This window comes from Tachyglossus aculeatus, chromosome 19, assembly GCF_015852505.1.
Source record: "Tachyglossus aculeatus isolate mTacAcu1 chromosome 19, mTacAcu1.pri, whole genome shotgun sequence".
Taxonomy (NCBI): Eukaryota; Metazoa; Chordata; class Mammalia; order Monotremata; family Tachyglossidae; genus Tachyglossus; species Tachyglossus aculeatus.
Genome location: NC_052084.1, coordinates 36,631,980 through 36,652,735, shown reverse-complemented (window position 1 = coordinate 36,652,735; position 20,756 = coordinate 36,631,980). Strand labels below are relative to the sequence as shown.

The following is a 20,756-nucleotide window of genomic DNA, read 5'->3' as shown; positions in this document are numbered from 1 at the left end:
ATAAATAAAGTGACTGGCTTTTACATGTGGCTGCATAACTTAGGTCAGGACCCAAAAAATAGCCACTTATATTTCTTAAAGATTCCACTGTAGGTAGTACTTTAAAAATAATTCATGACCCTGCTAATGACAGGTTTTCAGCCAGCCTTTTCCTGGTATACCAGAATATTGAGAATAAGATGGTAATTCATGATGAAGTTTGACATTTCTAAGTTTGATTTGCATGGTAGTCAAAATGCAGAATACTTCTACCAAAGATAAAACCATTTAAGATGGATCTCTTTATATAATGTTAAAAAATAGAGATTGACTCTTTGAAAAAAATATGAAAAATTGAGTATAAAAAAGTCATTAAAATAAAGTTGAGATATTTTCCATCTAGCGCATTGAAATTCAGCCTTATGACTCCTACTATTGGGAAACACGTAATGCATAGATAATTTACCTTAATGGACTTAGTGTAGCTGCTTCATTTCTGAGAAACGTACTAAATATGTTCTTTAAAAATATTTGATCAGAACTATATTCTGTAAAGGCCAAGGTCATTTTTAAGAAGTTTAGGAATGACATTGGAAAATAGACACTGTAGAATAGTCATTCTAGTGAAGGAATCAAAATTAATAGATATGGTCAAAATGTGCTCAGTTCTGCCCAAAAGAAAATTATTTCAACTGTTTGAGACTTCTATAGAATGTACGTGCAATTTAGGGATCTTATACCAGATCAACTGTTGTGACCTTGACTTTCCAGACTTCTTATTTAGGAAATCTTAATTAGTGTGTGTTCAGAAATTAATCAAACATTTTTATTGAGTTCTTACTGTGTTCAGAGCAGTCAGTCATTTTATTGAGCTTTTACTGTGTGCAGAGCACTGAACTAAGTGCTTGGGAGAAAACAATATAACAGACACATTCCCTGCCCACAATGAGCTTACAGTCTAGAGGAGGAGACAGACGTGAATATAAATAAATTACCTATTCATTATTATATTATTATTTATAATTAGTTATTATTGCTACTTAATATTAGTAAATAAATATAATATAAATAAATGAACAGATATGTTCATACGTGCTGTTGGGCTGCAGAGGCGTTGAGGGGGGATGAATGAAGGGAGTTTAGGGAAGACCTCTTGGAGGAGTGAAGTGTGCAGACTTGGCCAAAAGTTGAATTATTTCATACTGAACTTAAAGACCTCCTATTCCTTATGATTCCCATAGAGATTGCTCTGTGATGTCTGCTGAAGATGACAGTGATTATTTGGAGTCACTCATTCATTCATTCAATTCTTTAAGTCATATTTATTGAGAGCTTGCTTTATGTGAAGCACTCTATCAGGAGCTTGGGTCATGCCCACAACAAGCTCAGCATTTATTTATTCTATTTATTTTATTTTGTTAATATGTTTTGTTTTGTTCTCTGTCTCCCCCTTCTAGGCAGTGAGCCCACTGTTGGGTAGGGACCGTCTCTATATGTTGCCAACTTGTATTTCCCAAGTGCTTAGTACAGTGCTCTGCACACAGTAAGCGCTCAGTAAGTACGATTGAATGAACGAATGAATGAAAGGAGTGAGATGAGGTAAAAGGAGACAAGGTGAGGGAGTGCTTAAAACGAGTGGCGAGGAGTTTCTGTTTGATGCAGAGGTAGATGGGCATCCACTGGAGGTTCTTCAGAAGTGGGGAAACGTGGATTAAATGTTTTGTAGAAAAATGATGTGGGCAGCAGAGTGAATAAGTACTGGAGTGGGGAGAGACAGAAGACAGGGAAAAGTCAGCAGGGAGGCTGATAGAGTAATCAAGGCTAATCTAATAATTAGCTTGACAAGTGATTTCCATTTTTAAACCGCAGTTTTCAGTCAGTTGGGTCAGATAGTTAAACCTCAAATCAAAATTTCTGAAAGTTCGATTGTTCTTCATCCTATCCTAAGGTTATATTTGGAGTCTTGAAATAACTTGGATAAAGCATGACAAATACATTTCTCTTCTTTTTAGGAAGAGCTTCTTTTTGAGAAGTAGCATGGCCTAGTGGATAGAGCATGGGTCTGGGACTCCGAAGGATGTGGGTTCTAAGGAGTTCTTATCTTGGCTCGGCCACTTGTCCGCTCTGTGACCTTAGGCAAGTCACTGAACTTCTCTATCCCTCAGTTCCTCATCTCTTAAATGGGGATTACGACTATGAACCCACATGATTAGCTTGCATCTAATCCCAGATTTTAGTATAGCCCCTGGCACATAGTAAGCACTTAACAAATAGCGTGTATCTGAGGAAATAATTCCATGGACATAAAGAATATCATCATCAATCGTATTTGTTGAGCGCTTACTATGTGCAGAGCACTGTACTAAGCGCTTGGGAAGTACAAATTGGCAACATATAGAGACAGTCCCTACCCAACAGTGGGCTCACAGTCTAAAAACAGTGGGCTCTGAATGCAAAGGAGTCAATGATTATGAAATACTGCATTTCACCTGTCAAATACTTAGTGAACTGCCCCCTATACCCTTATTTTCCCTTTTTCTTTGTAAAACTAAATCCTTTAGGATGTGACTGTAGAAAGAAATGGGGTGGGGGAAATGTTATTTTCTTCCATCAGAATCTTCTTGTGTCAGGAATTTGAATCCGCTTTGTAGTGAATAATGGACTACAACAATGTAACTTTGATGTATAGTTGAGTTAATAACTTGGCCATAAAAGCATGGCTGTCTAGTTAAAAAAAAAATTCCTTCAGGAAGGGAAGTGTTCCTAAGCAAAGAAAATAATGAAAGTGTGGAGGTTCCTCAATGCACCCTGGAATGTCATGTCCGCGAGACATCCTAAATGATAGTGCCACATAGAAGATGGACAATGGTGACCTCCTGTTTTATGATCTATTTAGGGAAACAGATTGCAGCCATGCATCTTCTGAACTTTTCCTTGACCTAAGCAGACACAATATTTTAGAATTACAGGATTAGCTTCAGATACGTTGCCGACAGGTACTTCCCAAACGCTTAGTACAGTGCTCTGCACACAGTAAGTACTCAATAAATATGATTGAATGAATGAATAACAAATTTCCAGGCCTGGCTGGGGAGCCACGGTGTTCTGAGAAAATATGTTAATTGGGATTTCCAGGTTCATTAAGATGAAAATGTTCTCAGAGAGAAAAAAGGAGCACACAAAGGATATGTAACTCTCAAATAAGGTTACAAATCTCTGGGGGCTGTGGGGGGAGGACTTTTAATCGATATAATTAAAAGATTAAAATCACTTATACTTGCAGTATGGAGCATTCGTGTAGTTTTATTTCAATGTCTCTAGCATCCACATAATGTATGTGCACTTAAGCAAAGCAAATTAAGGAAATGTGATGCAACCTGAAATTTCCATTGTGTCCCTAAGCTAAATAGGATCTTTCCATACTGCTGCCTAATTTATATGTAATTATAAAAAATAATACTTGTATAGCATATTTCTCAGAGGAGCTCAAGAGTATTATGGTGGTCCGCAGGCAAATATAAATGCATTGTTGTAAGGATTGCTTCATTACCTGTCTAATATCTTTTGAAATAATCTCTCAGTAAGGAAAAGTGAGTAGTTTCCACCAGAAGCATAATTTGCCCCAAATGAGAGCTATTGGAAAAAGCAGGGAATTGAGTGTCCCCTGGGTTCTAATCCCAAAGCCACCACTTGTCTCCTTTGTGACTTTAGGCAAGTCAGTTAACTTCTCTTTGCCTCAGCATCCTCATCTGAAATATGGGGAGAAGATGTCCTTTCTCCCTCCCACTTAGTCCTGTGTGGGTCAGAGATTGTGTCTGTTCAGATTATCACGCATCTACTTCAGTTTTTAACACAGTGCTTGGCATGTAGAACCTGCTTATTAATAATAATGGTAATAATAATTGAGGAACATGGCCTAGTGGAAAGAGCACAGGCCTGGGTGTCAGAGGACCTAGGTTCTAATTAATGAGTCAATCATATTTGTTGAGCACTTAATGTATGCAAAAACTGTCCTAAAATCTCAGGAGAAAGTACAATATAATAGAATTGGTAGACATGTTCCCAGCCCACAATGATCTTACAGACTAGAGGGAGCTTACAGTCCGGCCCTGCCAGTTGCCTGCTTGGGCAAGTCACTTCCCTTCCCTGTGCCTCAGTTTCCTCCCTGTAAAATGAGGATCCAGCGTCTGTTCTCTCTCCTACTTAGACTGTGAGCCCCATGTAAGACAGGGACTGTGTCTGACCTGATTCACATGTATCTACCTCAGTGCTTGACACATAATAAAACACTTTCAAATACCACAATGCTGTATTCATAAGGTACAGAAATAGAAAATCACACTTTGTGAAAGAAAATCCCACCCACTCCTTCACCTCCCATCAGTGGCCTGGTATTGGGAGACTTGGTACCCAAACAATTCTATCAGTTAGTAGTGTGTATTGAGTGCTTACTCTGTGCAGAACAATGTGCTAAGCCCTTGGGAGAGTACAGTAGAGTTAATAACCATGAGCCCTGCCCTCAGAAAGCCTAGTCATCTGCAACACACTCTGTGATTTTGTTCACTTCAATTCCAGTCTTTCTCGGCATGTCTTAGTTTGTTTTTGTTTTGTTATTGTTTATGGTATTTCTTAAGTGCTTACGATGTGCCAGGCACTGTACTAGGTGCTGGGGTAGATACAAGTTAATCAGGTTGGACACAGTTCCTGTCCCACATAGGGTTTACAGTCTCTCCATTTTACAAACGAGATAACTGAGGAACAGAGAAGTAAAGCGACTTAGCCAAGGTCACACAGCAGACAAGTGGCAGAACCGGAATTAGAAACCCGTTCCTTCTCACTTCCATGTCTGTGCTCTTTCCACTCTTTAGCTCTTCTATGTACCTTCACGCAGAAGCTTTTCCATTTCCCTATCATTTCTTTTATATTATTATATTTTAATAATGATCATCAATCACTACATGCTAAACATTGGGGTAGATACAGGATAATAAACCTGGAGAGAGAATCAGTTCTTCCTAGGGTTCACATTCTAAGGAGGAAGGGCAGCAGGTATCCTTTCTCCATTTTACAGATAAGGAAACTGAAGCCCAGAGAGGTTGAGTGACTTGTCAAAGGTCATACAGCGGGCAAGTGGCAGAGCGAGGACTTGAAACTGGATCTTCTAAATTCCTATCAATATCACACTTTTTTTCCAATGTCCTTCCCAAAATACAGTGATGAAAACTTCAGACCCCGTTCCAACTGTGGCCACACCATGAAATTTGTATAGTGGCAAAACGGTTTATTTTATTTTCTAAATGATGGTCTTTGTTTAGCAGTTACTATGTGCCAAGCACCGTTCCAAGCGCTGAAAGGGGATACAAGGTAATCAGGTTGTGCCACGTGGGGTTCACAGTCTTAATTCCCATTTTACAGATGAGGTAACTGAGGCACAGAGAAGTCAAGCAACTTTGCCCAAAGTCACACAGCTGACAAGTGGTGGAGCTGGGATTAGAACCCATGACCTCTGACTCCCAAAGCCCGTGCACTTTCCACTAAGACACACTGCCTCTCTATTCCCAATCATAAAATTCATTTTTTAATCATTTGGAATAAAAAGCTACTTTACTTAGAATGTATGTCATGTTGGCCTGTTCTTTTTCCTCTGAAAGAAAAGTAGTCTATAATTAGTCTGTCATGGTTTATGTAGTGCATGTTGTCCTGATTTAGAAGTGCAGTAATGAATCTTTTTTTTGTTTGTTTATACCACCTTCTGTAGTAAATGATGATTGATTAAGTAGTCAGTGGAAAAAGTGGCCAACAGGGGACCTTTTCTCTGTTGGTGGTAGAAAAGGGTATATTTAGTGTTATATTCCAGTATATCAGGCCAAATCTGCAAAGTGCAAAAAAGAACAGTTGCTAGACATATTTCTTGGTAAACATTTTGCAAAAGATATGGCCATTGTTTTGAGCATTAACTGCTGCCCCCAGTCTCAGTCAGTCAGTCAGTAGTATTAAGTACATATGTGTGCAGAGCACTGTACTAAGTGCTTGGGAGAGTACAGAGTTGGTAGACATGTTTCCTGCCCACCACAAACTTAGACTTTTGAAGACCGTAACTTAGGTCTCAATCAATCAGTTGAATTTTTTGAGTGCTTACTGTGTGCAGGGCACTGTACTAAGCGCTTGGGAGAGTACAGTATAACAGTTGCTAGTCACATTTCCTGCCCACAGCGAGCTCAGTCTTGAGGGGAGACAGACAGTAGCATAAATAAATAACTTACAGATGTGTGAATAAGTGCTGTGGGTCTGAGGGAACGGTGAATAAAGGGAGTAAATCGGGGGAGGCAGAAGGGAGTGGGAAAAGAGAAATGAGGGCTTAGTCAGGGAAGGCCTCTTGATGGAGGTGTGCCGTCAATAAGGCTTTGAAGGTAGATGGAGTGTTTGTCGGATATAAAGACAGGCCATTCCAGGCCAGAGGAAGGACGTGGGCAAGAAGTAGGCGGCAAGATCGATTAAATTGAGTAGGTTGGCATTAGAGGGTGAAGTGTGCAGGGAGAATTGTAATAGGAGACGATTGAGGTGTGGTAGGAGGGGGCAAGGAGATTGAGTGCTTTAAAGTCTGCAGAGTTTGTTCTTCATTCTTTCCTTCTGCTAGGTCTCACTTTTTGTCAAGCCCTAGCATCTATTTCATCTGAAGGTATTGAATTGGTGAGTCTATTATTCTAGAGTCCACCAAATCATCTAGTTCTCATTAGAACCTAAAAATAGTGCATTCTGAAGAATAGTGGATGATAACTTGGTTTGGTAGCAGTACAAGAAATCAGTGCTGACAGTTATTATGTGAGGCAGAAGGGAGTGGGAAAAGAGAAATGAGGGCTTAGTCAGGGAAGGCCTCTTGATGGAGGTGTGCCGTCAATAAGTCTTTGAAGGTAGATGGAGTGCTTGTCGGTTGGATATAAAGACAGGCCATTCCGGGCCAGAGGCAGGACGTGGGCAAGAAGTAGGCGGCAAGATCGATTAAATTGAGTAGGTTGGCATTAGAGGATGAAGTGTGCAGGGAGAGTTGTAATAGGAGACGACTGAGGTGTGGTAGGAGGGGGCAAGGAGATTGAGTGCTTTAAAGTCTCCAGAGTTTGTTCTTCATTCTTTCCTTCTGCTAGGTCTCACTTTTTGTCAAGCCCTAGCATCTATTTCATCTGAAGGTATTGAATTGGTGAGTCTATTATTCTAGAGTCCACCAAATCATCTAGTTCTCATTAAAACCTAAAAATAGTGCATTCCGAAGAATAGTGGATGATAACTTGGTTTGGTAGCAGTACCAGAAATCAGTGCTGACAGTTATTATGTGTTGATTTATGTGTGATTTATGCCAGGGGTAGCATGACATAAATTCAAAAACAGTAATATTGTTCACTAGACCTAATGGAAGGGTTGATACGAAATAATAAAAAATAAATTAAATGATACTAGCTTTGCATTTGAAAATCTTTTATGTCCGAACATAATGGCCCTAATTAACACCTAGGTTGTGTTGCTTATTCTAAATGATTGGCACTTTAAGGATTTACTCTAAGAATAATTAAGGTCCAGCGGGTTTGAGTGGTGTCCATTGCCTCCTGTTCAAGAAGGTAAAGAAAAGCACAAACTACAGCATTTGGCTCTATTGCAACAAGGTTTTTGGTGGGGGGTTTAATCATCAAAAATGATTATGGAGAGTGTTATTTAGTTTTAAGGTTGCAGTTTCTCTTCACGCCATGAGCAGTGACAATGAAAATTTAAACCTACTTCTCCCGATATTGCTTCACCCTTCTCAGAAAGACGTATTTAAAATATTATTTCTCTCCTAGGACTTTCAACCAACCTGCAAACATGTTATCAAGGATAAACTGCGCCTATTCAGAAGCACCTTTGGTTTTTCCCAGCTCCTCAATGCCAATATCAGCTAAGCCCCAAAGGCAGAAACACCCAATTCTCCTATAATCCAAGGGTGGCATTCTTATAAAAACCCAGTTGTCATTCTTTCCAGTGCTCCTCTCTCACATGCACCCAGTCAGTTTTTTCCAGTAGCACAGAATTCAAAATCTAAAGATGCTCATGTTCTTCTTAATCGTGTCTTAGATCATATCCTGAACATGCAAGTATGACAAAACTGGATATATCTGATCAGTGCAGAATCGGTGGGGGAGAAATGCTAGAAAGTGTAGCACTAACCAGCACACAGGCATACTTTATGGGCATCTCAATAGTCTAGGTAAAAGAATATACTCAAAGCAGAGTAGAACGATTGAAGTATTGTGCTCATAGCAAGGTAGTGAGACCTAGTAGAAAGGCCTTTAATTCAGGAGATCTGAGATTGTCCCAGCTTTGCCACTGGACCCACTGTGTGAGTGTGGGAAATCACTTAACCTCTCTATTCCTCAGTTTCCCCCGCTGTAGAATGGGGATGATTTCTTGTTCAAATGCCGTCAAGTCGTTTCTGACCCATAGCGACTCCATGGATACACCCTCTTCAGAACGTCCCATCTTCTGTCATAAAGTCGTTCTGGTATGTGTATTCTTAGAGTTTCCTTGTTAAAGATATGGATGTGCTTTACCATTGCTGCCTTCCACACAGTAAAATGTTGAGTTTCTGCTGTTGTTTGATCAACATTTCGATCCCTTAATCATATAACTTTGACTCTTTCCCATGCTGCTGCTGCCCAGTGCAGGTGGATCGACTTTATTTTGGCTTAGACCCTTCCATTGTGGCTAGACCTTTATGGCGTAGCTCTAAGCTTCATCAGCATATGCAGACTCTCCTGCCATGATAAGGCATCAATTCATAGGAGAGAGCGATGATATCACCTCTCCTTAATCTTAGGTGGTGAGCCCCAGGTGGAGTAGAAATGTCTGATTATCCTGTATCTAGCTCAGCACTTTTCATCTAGTAAGAACTTAATACCTTATTAATAATAACAATAGCAAAGTTTTTGTTGTGATTTGACCCTGGACATAGATAGAACAGTGTTATGGATTAGACTCCCAAGGTTTCTTTATTCCATTTTGCGGATATCAAAGAATCGTATTTTTTGAGCACTAAGTGTGTGCATAGGACTGTCCTAAGTGCTTGGGAGAGCACAGTATAACAGAGATGATAGACATGTTCCGTGATTTCAACCATAAAGGAAAATGACTTAAGCGCTTTTTCTTCTGCCTATAAATTGCAAGAAAGATTACGATAACTCACAAAATAGAACCCACAATTTTAAATGTTAACACTGAATGGAAAGATGTGAACACCTGTAGGAATAAAGTAGTAATGCAAAACTTTTCTAATGCAGTTTTAGATTCATTCATTCATTTCATTCAATCGTATTTATTGAGCGCTTACTTTGTGCAGAGCACTGTACTAAACACTTGGGAAGTACAAGTCGGCAACATATAGAGACGGTCCCTACCCAACAACGGGCTCACAGTCTAGAAGGGGGTGACAGACAACAAAGCAAAACATATAGACATGTGTCAAAATCATCAGAAAGGCAGATTTTCAGTGGAGAAAGATTTTGGAAGAAGTCCGGACTATAAAACACTCAAGGCTTTAAATGTCCAACAAAACCCAAAAACCCACAATAGTCTTATTCCACATGCTGAGTTAGCAACTCTTTTCTTTTTCTGCTTAGCTCTCCACTAATACAGTTTCTACATTTCAAGGCTTTTCAGATGCCAGGAAAATGTCTGGAAAATGAAAGGGATTCGAAGAGGGACCACTACCCTACACTGCTAGAGGTTATGGTCAATTTCTAAGGCCTCTTGTGTAGCTGTTCTCTCACTTCCTCGAGTAAGCTCTGTCTGAATTTCTGGGACATTTGGTGATTTCTAGAGCACCAGGCTGCTGAAGAGTAGTGACAGCCGGAGCTATTGGCATAATCTCTTTCCTCTACACCAGGCATCAGAAATCCCCAGTATATATGCCAGATACCATTTTGCCCGACTCACTGCTGGTTCCAGCAAGGTGCCCAACCGATTATAGTGCTTGGCACAGAGTAAGCACTTAATAAGCACCATAATTAAACTTCGATAGTGAGGGAAGAGGCCAAGTACAAGTGCCTATTAGATATCTCCGAGGTTGCAGAAATAGCCAGTCCAGAGAAGGGATCTGGGATGTAGAAGTTTCTAGATTATCAGGACAGCCATTACAATGGGATGACTGAGAAGTTAGGCATGATGGGCATTTTAGACCCTTCCATAGATTTCGGGACACTGTCCCAGAATAACTCGGGACACTCGGTATGGGGATCTGAGCAGCCTTGCACAAGGCACTGGTCCATTAGGCTGCATGCTCAGCATTAATGCATGCAGCTTCCCATACTGCCCTAGCGAAGGAGCTGCAGGTTTTTCCTGCCTCCAGGAGATCAAAGGTCTCAATAAATACGATTGATGATGATGATGATGATGATGAAGCCAATTTGGCCTGCCTGGACACCCTCACTAGGAGACTGGTTCATATATCCACCTGACTGACTGGTTGTGGGTCTCTCTTCCTCCCCTCAAGTCAGTTCTCCCACCAAGGACAGAGAGGTCAGGGAAAGAAATACAGTGACCACCATCACCCTTGGGAGCAGCTGTCTGTTGGGCACATTCTCGGGTGAAGTAGGAAGGACATAAAAGGACAGAGTGTTTCAGAAAATATCCTGTCTGCCCGGTGATAATTCGTCCTCTCCTCTCCCTTTCCCATCTCTCTCCACAACTCCTCAAGCTGAATCATGACTACATTAGAATATCCCTAAGCTTGCTGGTTAATGAGATCAAGTAATCCGATTAAATCATCTGTTGCCAAATTGTACTTTCCAAGAGCTTGGTACAGCGCTCTGCACACAGTAAGCGCTCAGTAAATATAATCGAATGAATGAATGAAAGAATCAAGTACTGTTAATGGGGTACAGCTGCATGCTGAATCTGCAACATTTTTGTCAGAATGCTGTTCAGCTTGCTCCATGCAGAAACCATCTTTGGATGGTGTTCATTTGGGATCTAATGCATTTACTCCTGTGTAATAGTCCTCAAATGAGCACCTCATCCTGAATGAGAGCTTCCAGGTAGCCCTATAAATTGAGGGAATGGAGGTCAAAATTCAGGCTGATTATTTTGCTGAAGAATATGAATCAAATACCCCTTAGGATTTGAAATATTTATCTAGGTTACAATTTTTTTTCAAATTATAACTCTTGAAATGGAAGAAAATTTTAATCCCTAGTAACAAATGGGTGCTTTGTGGCCTTTATAAGTTTGGCTGAATAGATAGGGCAGAGAGACAAATATTGCTTGTTGGTCAGTGATGCCTCTTTTGACTAGTCTACAGGCCTCCTGAAAGACAAATTATTTGTCACTTTTCAGTGGATTTGGAATTTGCCATGTTGAAGCAAGCCTTATTGAGATAAATTGTATAATTTATTAAGGAGGCTTTCAAAGTTCACTATAAATTATTTTCATGCTTCTTCAAGCTATTCCACAAGAAAGCTAGCAGCTAAGTTGGATAAAGGACTGGAATTAGATGTATACATTAACATAAGACCTTTATATCTCACTAATGGAAGGTGTTTGGCTTCTTTTCCCCTTTAGTTCCTTGTCCTCTTCTGTCCCTGACCTGTTACTTTTTTCTTTCACCATGTGGTTATCGAATCATCTAGCTCTGAGACTGGAAACCCGTTTTGAAATTTGGAGAATGTTATTTCTTAATTCAAATACATAGAATGCCTTATGGCAGAATTATGAATTAAAATAGTTTTTTAACTTTTTTCATAAAATGCTAATGTTTTACTGTAACGTAAAGGTTGGACTCTTTAAAAAATTGCACTAAAGCTGACTTGTTCTAGAATACTCACGTCTCAATGCCATGCACATATGGTGTTCATCCAGTTTCTTCCCATAACAAAATGTTTGCATTGTCACACAAACGTTCCCTCAGTCTTTCACAGCATTTTAGCCAAAGCGTGATGTGAAAACATATGTTATGGCATAACAGAATGTGTGACAATGAACCTAAACAGTAGCTATATAGTCTTACTATCTCAGTGCCTCTTCTGTCTCCATGTCCATGGAGAAGAGTGTATAACTGCATGTTGTGGAAACTGCCTTGCTTCCCAAACAGCGGTTTTCCAGAAGCAACTTGTTGGACCTTTTACTTTGGGTTTCTTTGCAGTTTTCAGAGCACGTTTGGACAGATGAAAAGGGACAAGATGACTTAAGCCACCCTCGGGAGTGTTCTCCAGCAATATGAGCATCTGGAAGTTTACAGCTCGTGACAGATCCTTTGGCAACCCAACCAATGTTAGCCTTACCATGCACGGGCTGGGGTCAGCTGCATGCTGCCCACCTGGCATTTACAGGCTCCTCCTAATGCATCAGAAGGGATGGGACTGGGGCCTGAGGGCGGGGATTGTGCCCACTGTTTATTGTACTTCCTAAGTGCTTAGTACAGTGCTCTGTGCACAGTATGTGCTCAGTAAATACCATTGATTAATCACCTTTTTTCGCGTGGCTTAGGGAAGAAGCACAGGTCTTGGAGGTAGAATATGTGGGTTCTAATCCCAGCTTAGGTATTTTCATGCTGTGTGACTTGTCACTTGACTTCTATGTGCATCAGTTTCCTAATCTGTAATATGAAAATTCTTATCCTTTCTCCCACCACCTTAGACTGTGAGCCCCATTTAGAACAGGTTCTGCACCTGATCTGATTATATTTTATCTACCCCAGCACTTTAAGTGCTTGACATATAGTAAGTGTTACTATGTGATTATTATTATTATTATTATTACTACTACTACTAGGGGCTATGTACTAACAGTTGTCATAAATATTGATGTGACGCTTTTAGTTGAAGGGAAGAGAGGGCAAAGCTAGGAAAGAAACAATAAAGTAGAATGGGGTCTATGCATTTGATATGAAAGTTCTGGCAAGACACACTACCAGAACTGTTGCGGAGGGATGTGGGGTATTTTGGGAGAGATGTGTTCCATGGAGTTATTATGGGTCGGAGACGACTCAGAAAGAAGCATTAAGTAAAACCTGCACACCTACACACATTTCTCTAACTGCAATGATAATATTTAATAAATGCACCTCCCAAGCATGGGGTTTTCTTATAATATTATCAGTAATTAATAGCTGAAATACTGTAACTATAGCAAGTGATTTCAATTTGTCTGCTTACTTTTTTATATACTAAGAATATTTCTCAATGTAAGGCTTGCTTTCATCTAGAAAAAATTCTAGACTAAACTTTGGACATAGCTCAGTCACTCAGTAGTATATGTTTGAGCACCTCCTGTGCAAGAAGCACTTTAGTAAGAGCTTGGGTAAGTAAAATAAAAGTAAAAGATACACTCCCTGCCCTTGAGGAATTTACAGTCCTGGTTAATAACACAAATGTTTGTGTGCTTACGGTTAAGTTGTTGGAGTTTATGGTTTTGTAGTTTCTTAACAATACTAAATCCAAGCACTAAAAATACATTTAATGAAAGGACCAGATGGATTGGGGAGGATAGTGAAAAGAAAAATAAGATGATTTTATATACTATGAAGGAGGAAATTGTGGCTTGAGAGAATGTGTTAAAGCAAGGTTTGTTCAGGCATTCACATATAAAAGCAATTGTTTTTTATTCCACAAGTAATACTGCAGTCAGTTTTCTCTCCTAAATCTGAACTGAATTTAAGTCTCTAATTGTAGTGTTCATGATGTAAACTGACTTTATCTACACTACCAGTTACTGGAGCTCAAGGTCCACCTGTTGATTTACTTGTATCCATTGGCTGAGGGCCATACACAAACTTCTAGCTGCCTTGCAGAAGAAGTGGATGGAAAAAGGGTCATAAGAGGTTGAAGCAGAGGTATTGCATTACTGAAAGTAGCTCCGAAGCTACTGTAAAGCCAGTGATTTGCCCCATCCACCATGTCCCTTGCTGGCCACATTCAGCCTGCAGACCTTATCTCACTCACCCCTGGGCTACCAGACAAACAACTCACTGTTTGCCTGTCCTGTGCTGCCCAATACAACATCTGATAAGATTTCCCCAGTGGAATTTTTATGGAAGTTTCCAGGGAAGCTATTTTTTTTTTCCTTTAATGATATTTGTTAATCGCTTACTAAATGCCAGGCACTGTACTAAGCAGTAGGGTAGATACAAGTACCAAATACCATAATTACATTAGCTAATCAGGTTGGACACAGTCCCTGTCCCACGTGGGGCTCAAAGTCTCAATCCCCTTTTTCCAGATGAAGTAATGGAGGCACAAAGAACTGGTGACTCACCCAAAGTCACTCAGCAGACAAGGGGCGGAGCCAGGATTAGAACCCATGTCCTTCTAACTCCCAAGCCTGTGCTCTTTCTATTAGGCATCACTACTTCCCTGTGGAAAACTGCCATTTTTTGATCGCTATAAACTCTTTCCACTGGGCAAAGGCGTTCCCAACAAGGCAGGTTCACAGTGCCGCTCCCTAGAGCTTCGGTTGGCACAGGGCTGGGTAGCACAGCTTCGATGGAGCAGTGCATCTGCATTATTCAGCCCATGGTTTTTGGTTAAAAGAAAAGATCCTTTCACCCTCAAAGATTTTTTACCTTCATCATCATCAATCGTATTTATTGAGCACCTACTGTGTGCAGAGCACTGTACTAAGCGCTTGGGAAGTACCAATTGGCAACATATAGAGACAGTCCCTACCCAACAGTGGGCTCACAGTCTAAAAGGGGGAGACAGAGAACAAAACCAAACATACTAAACAAAATAAAATAAGTAGAATAGATATCCACTTGACTATCTCCCTTCAGGTGTTGCTGTAAGGCATCGTGAAAAGGCTTCTCCAACAGGCCTGGGAAATCTGAAGTCATTGAAAACCATTGTGCAGAAAGCGTTTAAAATGAGAAAAGTAAAACCAGTTGGCTGGTTTTACCACCAGCCAAGTATTCAAAGGACTATTGGCGATACGCAATTCAACATAACTGTGATGTGTTTGAGACCCAGGCATTTGATGCAATAAATTTACATTTTTGTCTTTGGCTACCATAGGTTCAAAAGTCAAGAAATAAGCAGTTGCGAGAGCTGTTTCCGGATGGCTTCAGTATTCACCATGCAGGAATGCTGCGTCAAGACAGAAATTTGGTTGAAAACCTGTTTTCTAATGGCCATATAAAAGTCCTGGTTTGTACAGCGACCTTAGCCTGGGGTGTCAATCTTCCAGCTCATGCGGTTATCATTAAGGTAAGAGCTCAGGTCTTTTTGCGCAGAGGTGTATGTGTCTTAAAGCAGATAGATGTTCATCAATCACTCAATATTATTTATCGAGGACTTACTGTTTGCAGAGCACTGTACTAAGCACTTGGGAGATTACAATTTAACAGATGCATTCCCTGCCCACAACGAGCTTTATTCGCTGCCCGCAATGAGCTTACGGTTTAGAGGAGGAGACAGATGTGAATATAAATAAATAAATTGCAAATATGTATAAGCGGTGGGGGGCTGAGTCGGTAGGAGAATAAAGGGAGCAAATCAGGGTGATGTGACTGATTGTAAATGCTATTTATAGTTGGCTAAACGGATTCTCTCTGATGCAAATCCAGTTTGTATTGTGAAGATTTAACTATATCGCAGCTTATCAAAGGATTAGTTAAAGTACACTTTTGGAGTCATACTCTATTTGCCTAATTTCCACATTCAGCTCATCAAGATTATATTCATGTGTGCTTATGTTAATTTTCGTCGCCTTTTCTCCAACTAGGGAACACAGATCTATGCGGCAAAACGAGGCTCCTTTGTTGACCTTGGAATTCTCGACGTCATGCAGATATTTGGTCGCGCTGGAAGGCCACAGTTTGACAAATTCGGGGAAGGCATCATCATCACGACCCACGATAAACTCAGCCACTACCTGACACTGCTTACACAGCAGAACCCAATTGAAAGCCAGCTTTTGGAGAACCTTGCAGACAACTTAAATGCAGAGGTGAGGGCTGATCAGTGGTCACCACTCGATTTTGGAGTACCAAGCCAGTTTCAGCAGCCTGCCAGTATGTATTCAGGAGAACCCACTCACCGGCAGAAGCTTCCCAGTCGGACACACTCTGTGTTCAGGAGAGTTTTGAATAATGTGGCAAATAGGAAAGCTTTTGAAAGTCATCCCTTAGCACTGCCTAGAATAGTTATATCATTGTTGTAAGGCTGGATCCCGAGTCTGTGTACTATAGCAAATGAGGAACTTGAGAGTGATAAACAGAATTTGCACACGTTTAACTAAAGTATTTCAGAACACAAACTACTAATGATGGCATACTCCATACCCTCTCCTAAACAGAAGTCCGTAGGTAAGTAAGCCTACAGGGATATCAGTTGTTTTATCTCTAAGGAGGCCACAGTGACATTCATTGATTACCCCCGCACACACATCAATCAATCAATCAATCGTATTTATTAAGCGCTTACTGTGTGCAGAGCACTGTACTAAGCGCTTGGGAAGTACAAGTTGGCAACATATAGAGACAGTCCCTACCCAACGGCGGGCTCACAGTCTAAAAGGGGGAGACAGAGAACAAAACCAAACATACTAACAAAATAAAATAAATAGAATAGATATGTACAAGTTAAATAAATAAATAACTAGAGTAATAAATATGTACAAACATATATGCATATAAACATCCACCATCCTCCAACTACCCCTCTTGTGTCTGAGCACCCTGTTTACGTACCCACCCCCTCCACATACCCTTTTCCTCCCTTCCACCCTCAAAGGTATGCAGGGTAAGAAAAGGTGCCCGAAAGGTTGCCTGTATCACTTTCTCAACCCCAACTCACCAGAGGATTGTGCCTGATGTTAACTTGAAGTCTCTTTTATCATCATTATTATTACTGTTATTACTGTTATCACTATTATTGTGCTTGTTAGAAGCTTACTGTGTTCCAAGTACTGTACCAAGCACTGGGTGGATACAAGATATTCAGGTTGGACAAAGTCCCTGCCCTCCACGGGGCTCACAGTCTAAACAAGAAGGAACTGAGGCACAGAGACGTTAAGTGGCTTCCGCAAGGTCACCCAGCAGGCAAGTAGTAGAGCTGGGATTGGAATCCAGGTCCTCTGACTCCTAGGCCTGTACTCTTTCCATTAAACCACATCGTTTACCTGGTCAGTCACTTATCCGGATATACACAGCATTTCTACAGAAACCTACAATACTCTCTCAGCGTGGCCTAATAGAAGGAGTGTGTGCCTGGGAGTCAGAGGACCTGGGTTTTAATCCCAGCTCTGCCACTAGCTTCCCTGGTGACCTTGGGTAAGGTGTCGAACTCCTCAGTGCCTCAGTTTCCTCATCTGCAAAATGGAGATTAAATACCTGTTCTCTCTCTGGCTTAGTCTGTGAACTCCATGTGGGACAGGCCCTGCATCCAGCCTGATTATCTTGTTTCTGCCCTAGCGCTTAGTACAGTGTTTTTCTACATAGACAGCGATTAACAAATGCCACAGTTATTACTGATTACCTCATCATTGTCCCTCATCTCTCACACTTGCATGTGCACATAGAGTGTGTGTGTTTGTGGATTGATCCTACTCTCTTCCAGTTGCATCAGGCTCTGACCTAAGTCGTCCTCGGTATACCTACTGTTCTTCCTACAGTCTCATCCCAATTCCCCCTCCCCTTCTTGTGTCCCAACTAGCTATCCATGGGAGCAGCCTCCAGACCAGTCATAGGGCTCAACCGTGATCCAAACGAAGAGAGCTCGTGCTTACATTTAAAAGTTAGAAGGGGATGGAAGCTCAACGTATTCATGGGTGCCAATGCAGACCACTCTACCAGCATTTATTTTCTAAAACAAATTGAGAGAGCAACAGTTTCTCCCCCTCAAGACTCTAAGCTTGTTGTAGGCAGGGAATGTGTCTGTTTATTGTTACATTGTACTCTCCCAAGTGCTTAGTACAGTGCTCTGCAAACAGTAGGCACCCAATAAATACAGTTAACTGACTGACTAGAGAGGCTGGGTTGCGATGGAGCAAAGACATAGCTGGTGACAGAGAGGAAACTGAAATCTGTGCTCTTCCTATCAAACGTGAAGTGTCTGGGCACATTCTTAGAATATGGTATCTCCATTCTTTTGGTCATTCCCAGAAAAAAAACAACAGATGGATTCTAGTTCACTAGTAGAATATACTTTTAAATTAAAGCCCAGTGAATTTCCCTATAACCATTATTAAATTCATCCACGAACAAGAAAAAATCACCTTTAGGCAGCAGGGAGATAGAATTAATATATTTAGCTGTCTAGTAATAAAGCAGCATAATCCAACACTAAAAATTCCATTTTTGTGATACAGATAATCTCATGGCTGATTAGTTTCATCTCCAGCGCTCTTATTTTCGTTAAGATTTTGCAATCCGTACTTAATATTGCCTCTATCAAATATAGATACTTATCCGTTTTTTTTTAAATCATACTTAGACATCCAGGGTGACAGCCCGGAAAGGATTTTAGAATAACTAAGACTAGATGGTGTGTGATTGTTTAAAGGCCAAGAAATATTCTTGCTAAAGCTTCTTGGTCAAGGGTTTAGAAAACCTGAATGCATTTGGATTCATGAGAATCCTTTTTATGGGCCCACAAGTATTCCATCATCTTCAGAAACATCAGTAAACTTATCATTATAATTCCTTTGAGTGGCAGTAATGACCGTGCAAGTGTGAGAATTCTGCCATCGAAACTCCTCAAAAGGCAAGAACTTGAATTGAGGCCATTACACAAATGTCATTACCCTGCTTTCTCCTGCTGAGCTTATAGTCCCTACTTGTGCAAGAGGCTTCTTGGGAAAGAAATCCAAATTTCTGAGATTGAAGTTGAACATTCAAGGCACTTCTTCAATTAATTTGGTGAAATCAAATGTGAATTAGTATGGAAAATCAATGTGGGCTGAGTTTCATGAGTTAAATTTTTATCTCCAGAATTTTGCCGAGCTGTTAGTGGGCATGTTTGATTAGTTAGAATTTGCTATTGTAGCCAGTTAAATGAACTGTATCTGTAGTGATTATTGTGGAACGAATAGCAGAGAAATAAACTACCCTTTTAAATGTCATGTTGCTGTAAAATGGGTGTTTCTCCACGGATGTGTCAGTTCATCAGGCAGACAGGCTTCAGACTCTGGGAAATATTTACCTTCTGTAATGTCTAGGAAGTTCAGACCTCAGCCATCCCCCACCTGGCTAATGACTTGCCCTTCTGTACAGATCAACCTTCTTTCTCTAATATCTGACCACTTAATTTATCCATATGTTCATCTTTGCCTTTGCTTCTTCCTGCTAGCTCTAATATATTTTAGTGTTTCTCTCCCCCACTGGATTGTAAGCTCCTTAAAGACAGGGACTGTGTCTAACTCCATTGCTTTCTCCCTATTGTTTACTACAGGGCTTGGAACAATTGATTTTAATCATCAATCGTATTTATTGAGCGCTTACTATGTATACTACTGATGGAGGATTTAGGACTGAGTGTGAATTCTCAAAAACTAGCCTTCATAGTCATTCCTGCCAGCACAAAATCTGGCGGCCAACGGGGAAGATCTCCTCTTCCTTCTGGCTATTCATTCAGTTCATTCAATCGTATTTATTGAGTGCTTACAGGGTACAGAGCACTGTACTAAGCGCTTGGGAGTACAAGTTGGCAACATATAGAGACGGTCCCTACCCAACAGCGGGTTCACAGTCTAGAAGGGGGAGACAGACAACAAAACAAAACATATCATCATCATCATCATCAATCGTCTTTATTGAGCGCTTACTATGTGCATAGCACTGTACTAAGTGCTTGGGAAGTACAAATTGGCAACATATAGAGACAGTCCCTACCCAACAGTGGGCTCACAGTCTAAAAGGGGGAGACAGAGAACAAAACCAAACATACTAACAAAATAAAATAAATAGAATAGATATGTACAAATAAAATAAATAAATAAATAGAGTAAAAAAAATGTACGAACATATAAAACAAATAAAATAAATAGAATAAATATGTACAAGTAAAATCAATAGAGTAGTAAATATGTACAAGCATATATACATATATACAGCTTTAGTGTGCTGGACGATCCAATTCCTTTTTCCCTGTCATAGGAGCATCTTGTGCAACATGTTCGGATGGTCAGTGGATGGCAGCAAATATTTTTCAAGTTAATTTTATTTTTTTATCACTAGGTGGCATTCCAGGATTGTTCTCTAAAAATAACAGGCAGTAGTGAATTTCGAAGCATTATCTGGACACGTTCCCTTTGTCCTTTACGGTGGATGTTCAGAAGACCTGTAAAACCCAGTTTTTCAGATGCGAACCCGCCTTTCTTCCTACCTCCCTCTTTCCACTGGCAAACTGGTGGGGGGATGGGAGGGAGTCATAAATTAGCTATCTAAAAATCCTCATTCGGTAGAGAGAAATGATCAGATTGAAAAGCAGAACAAGCTTGGCGTTTTGATGATTGCACAATTTACACTTTTGCTGGGGACCTCAAGGAAGTGCTGTGCTTTTAATTATATCGATGGAAAGGAATTGCCTAGATTGGACTGATTATCCAGTAATAAGCTTAGACCCTGGAAGGGTCTGAAGAGCCCATCTGGTCCATTCCCCTGCCTTCAGACAAGCTTGACCTAAAGCAGCCTTGACAGATGGGTGTCTGCCTGTTCTTGAATATACCCAGGACAGAGATACTAAACCTCTCCTGGGCCGTGCGTACCATACCTAACATTCTACACTATTAGGAATCTGGAAATGAAATATGATGATGGATTACGA

General features: G+C 40.5%; 1 protein-coding gene across 1 annotated transcript in view; it reads left to right on the top strand.

The window, feature by feature from the left end:
- Positions 1 to 20,756, top strand: part of ASCC3 (activating signal cointegrator 1 complex subunit 3) — a 281,982-nt gene that overhangs the window by 160,986 nt on the left and 100,240 nt on the right. The window contains exons 15-16 of the mRNA XM_038761176.1: positions 15,006 to 15,197; positions 15,715 to 15,939. Coding sequence (XP_038617104.1) covers positions 15,006 to 15,197; positions 15,715 to 15,939 — 417 coding nt within the window. The remainder of the gene's footprint in view (positions 1 to 15,005; positions 15,198 to 15,714; positions 15,940 to 20,756) is intronic.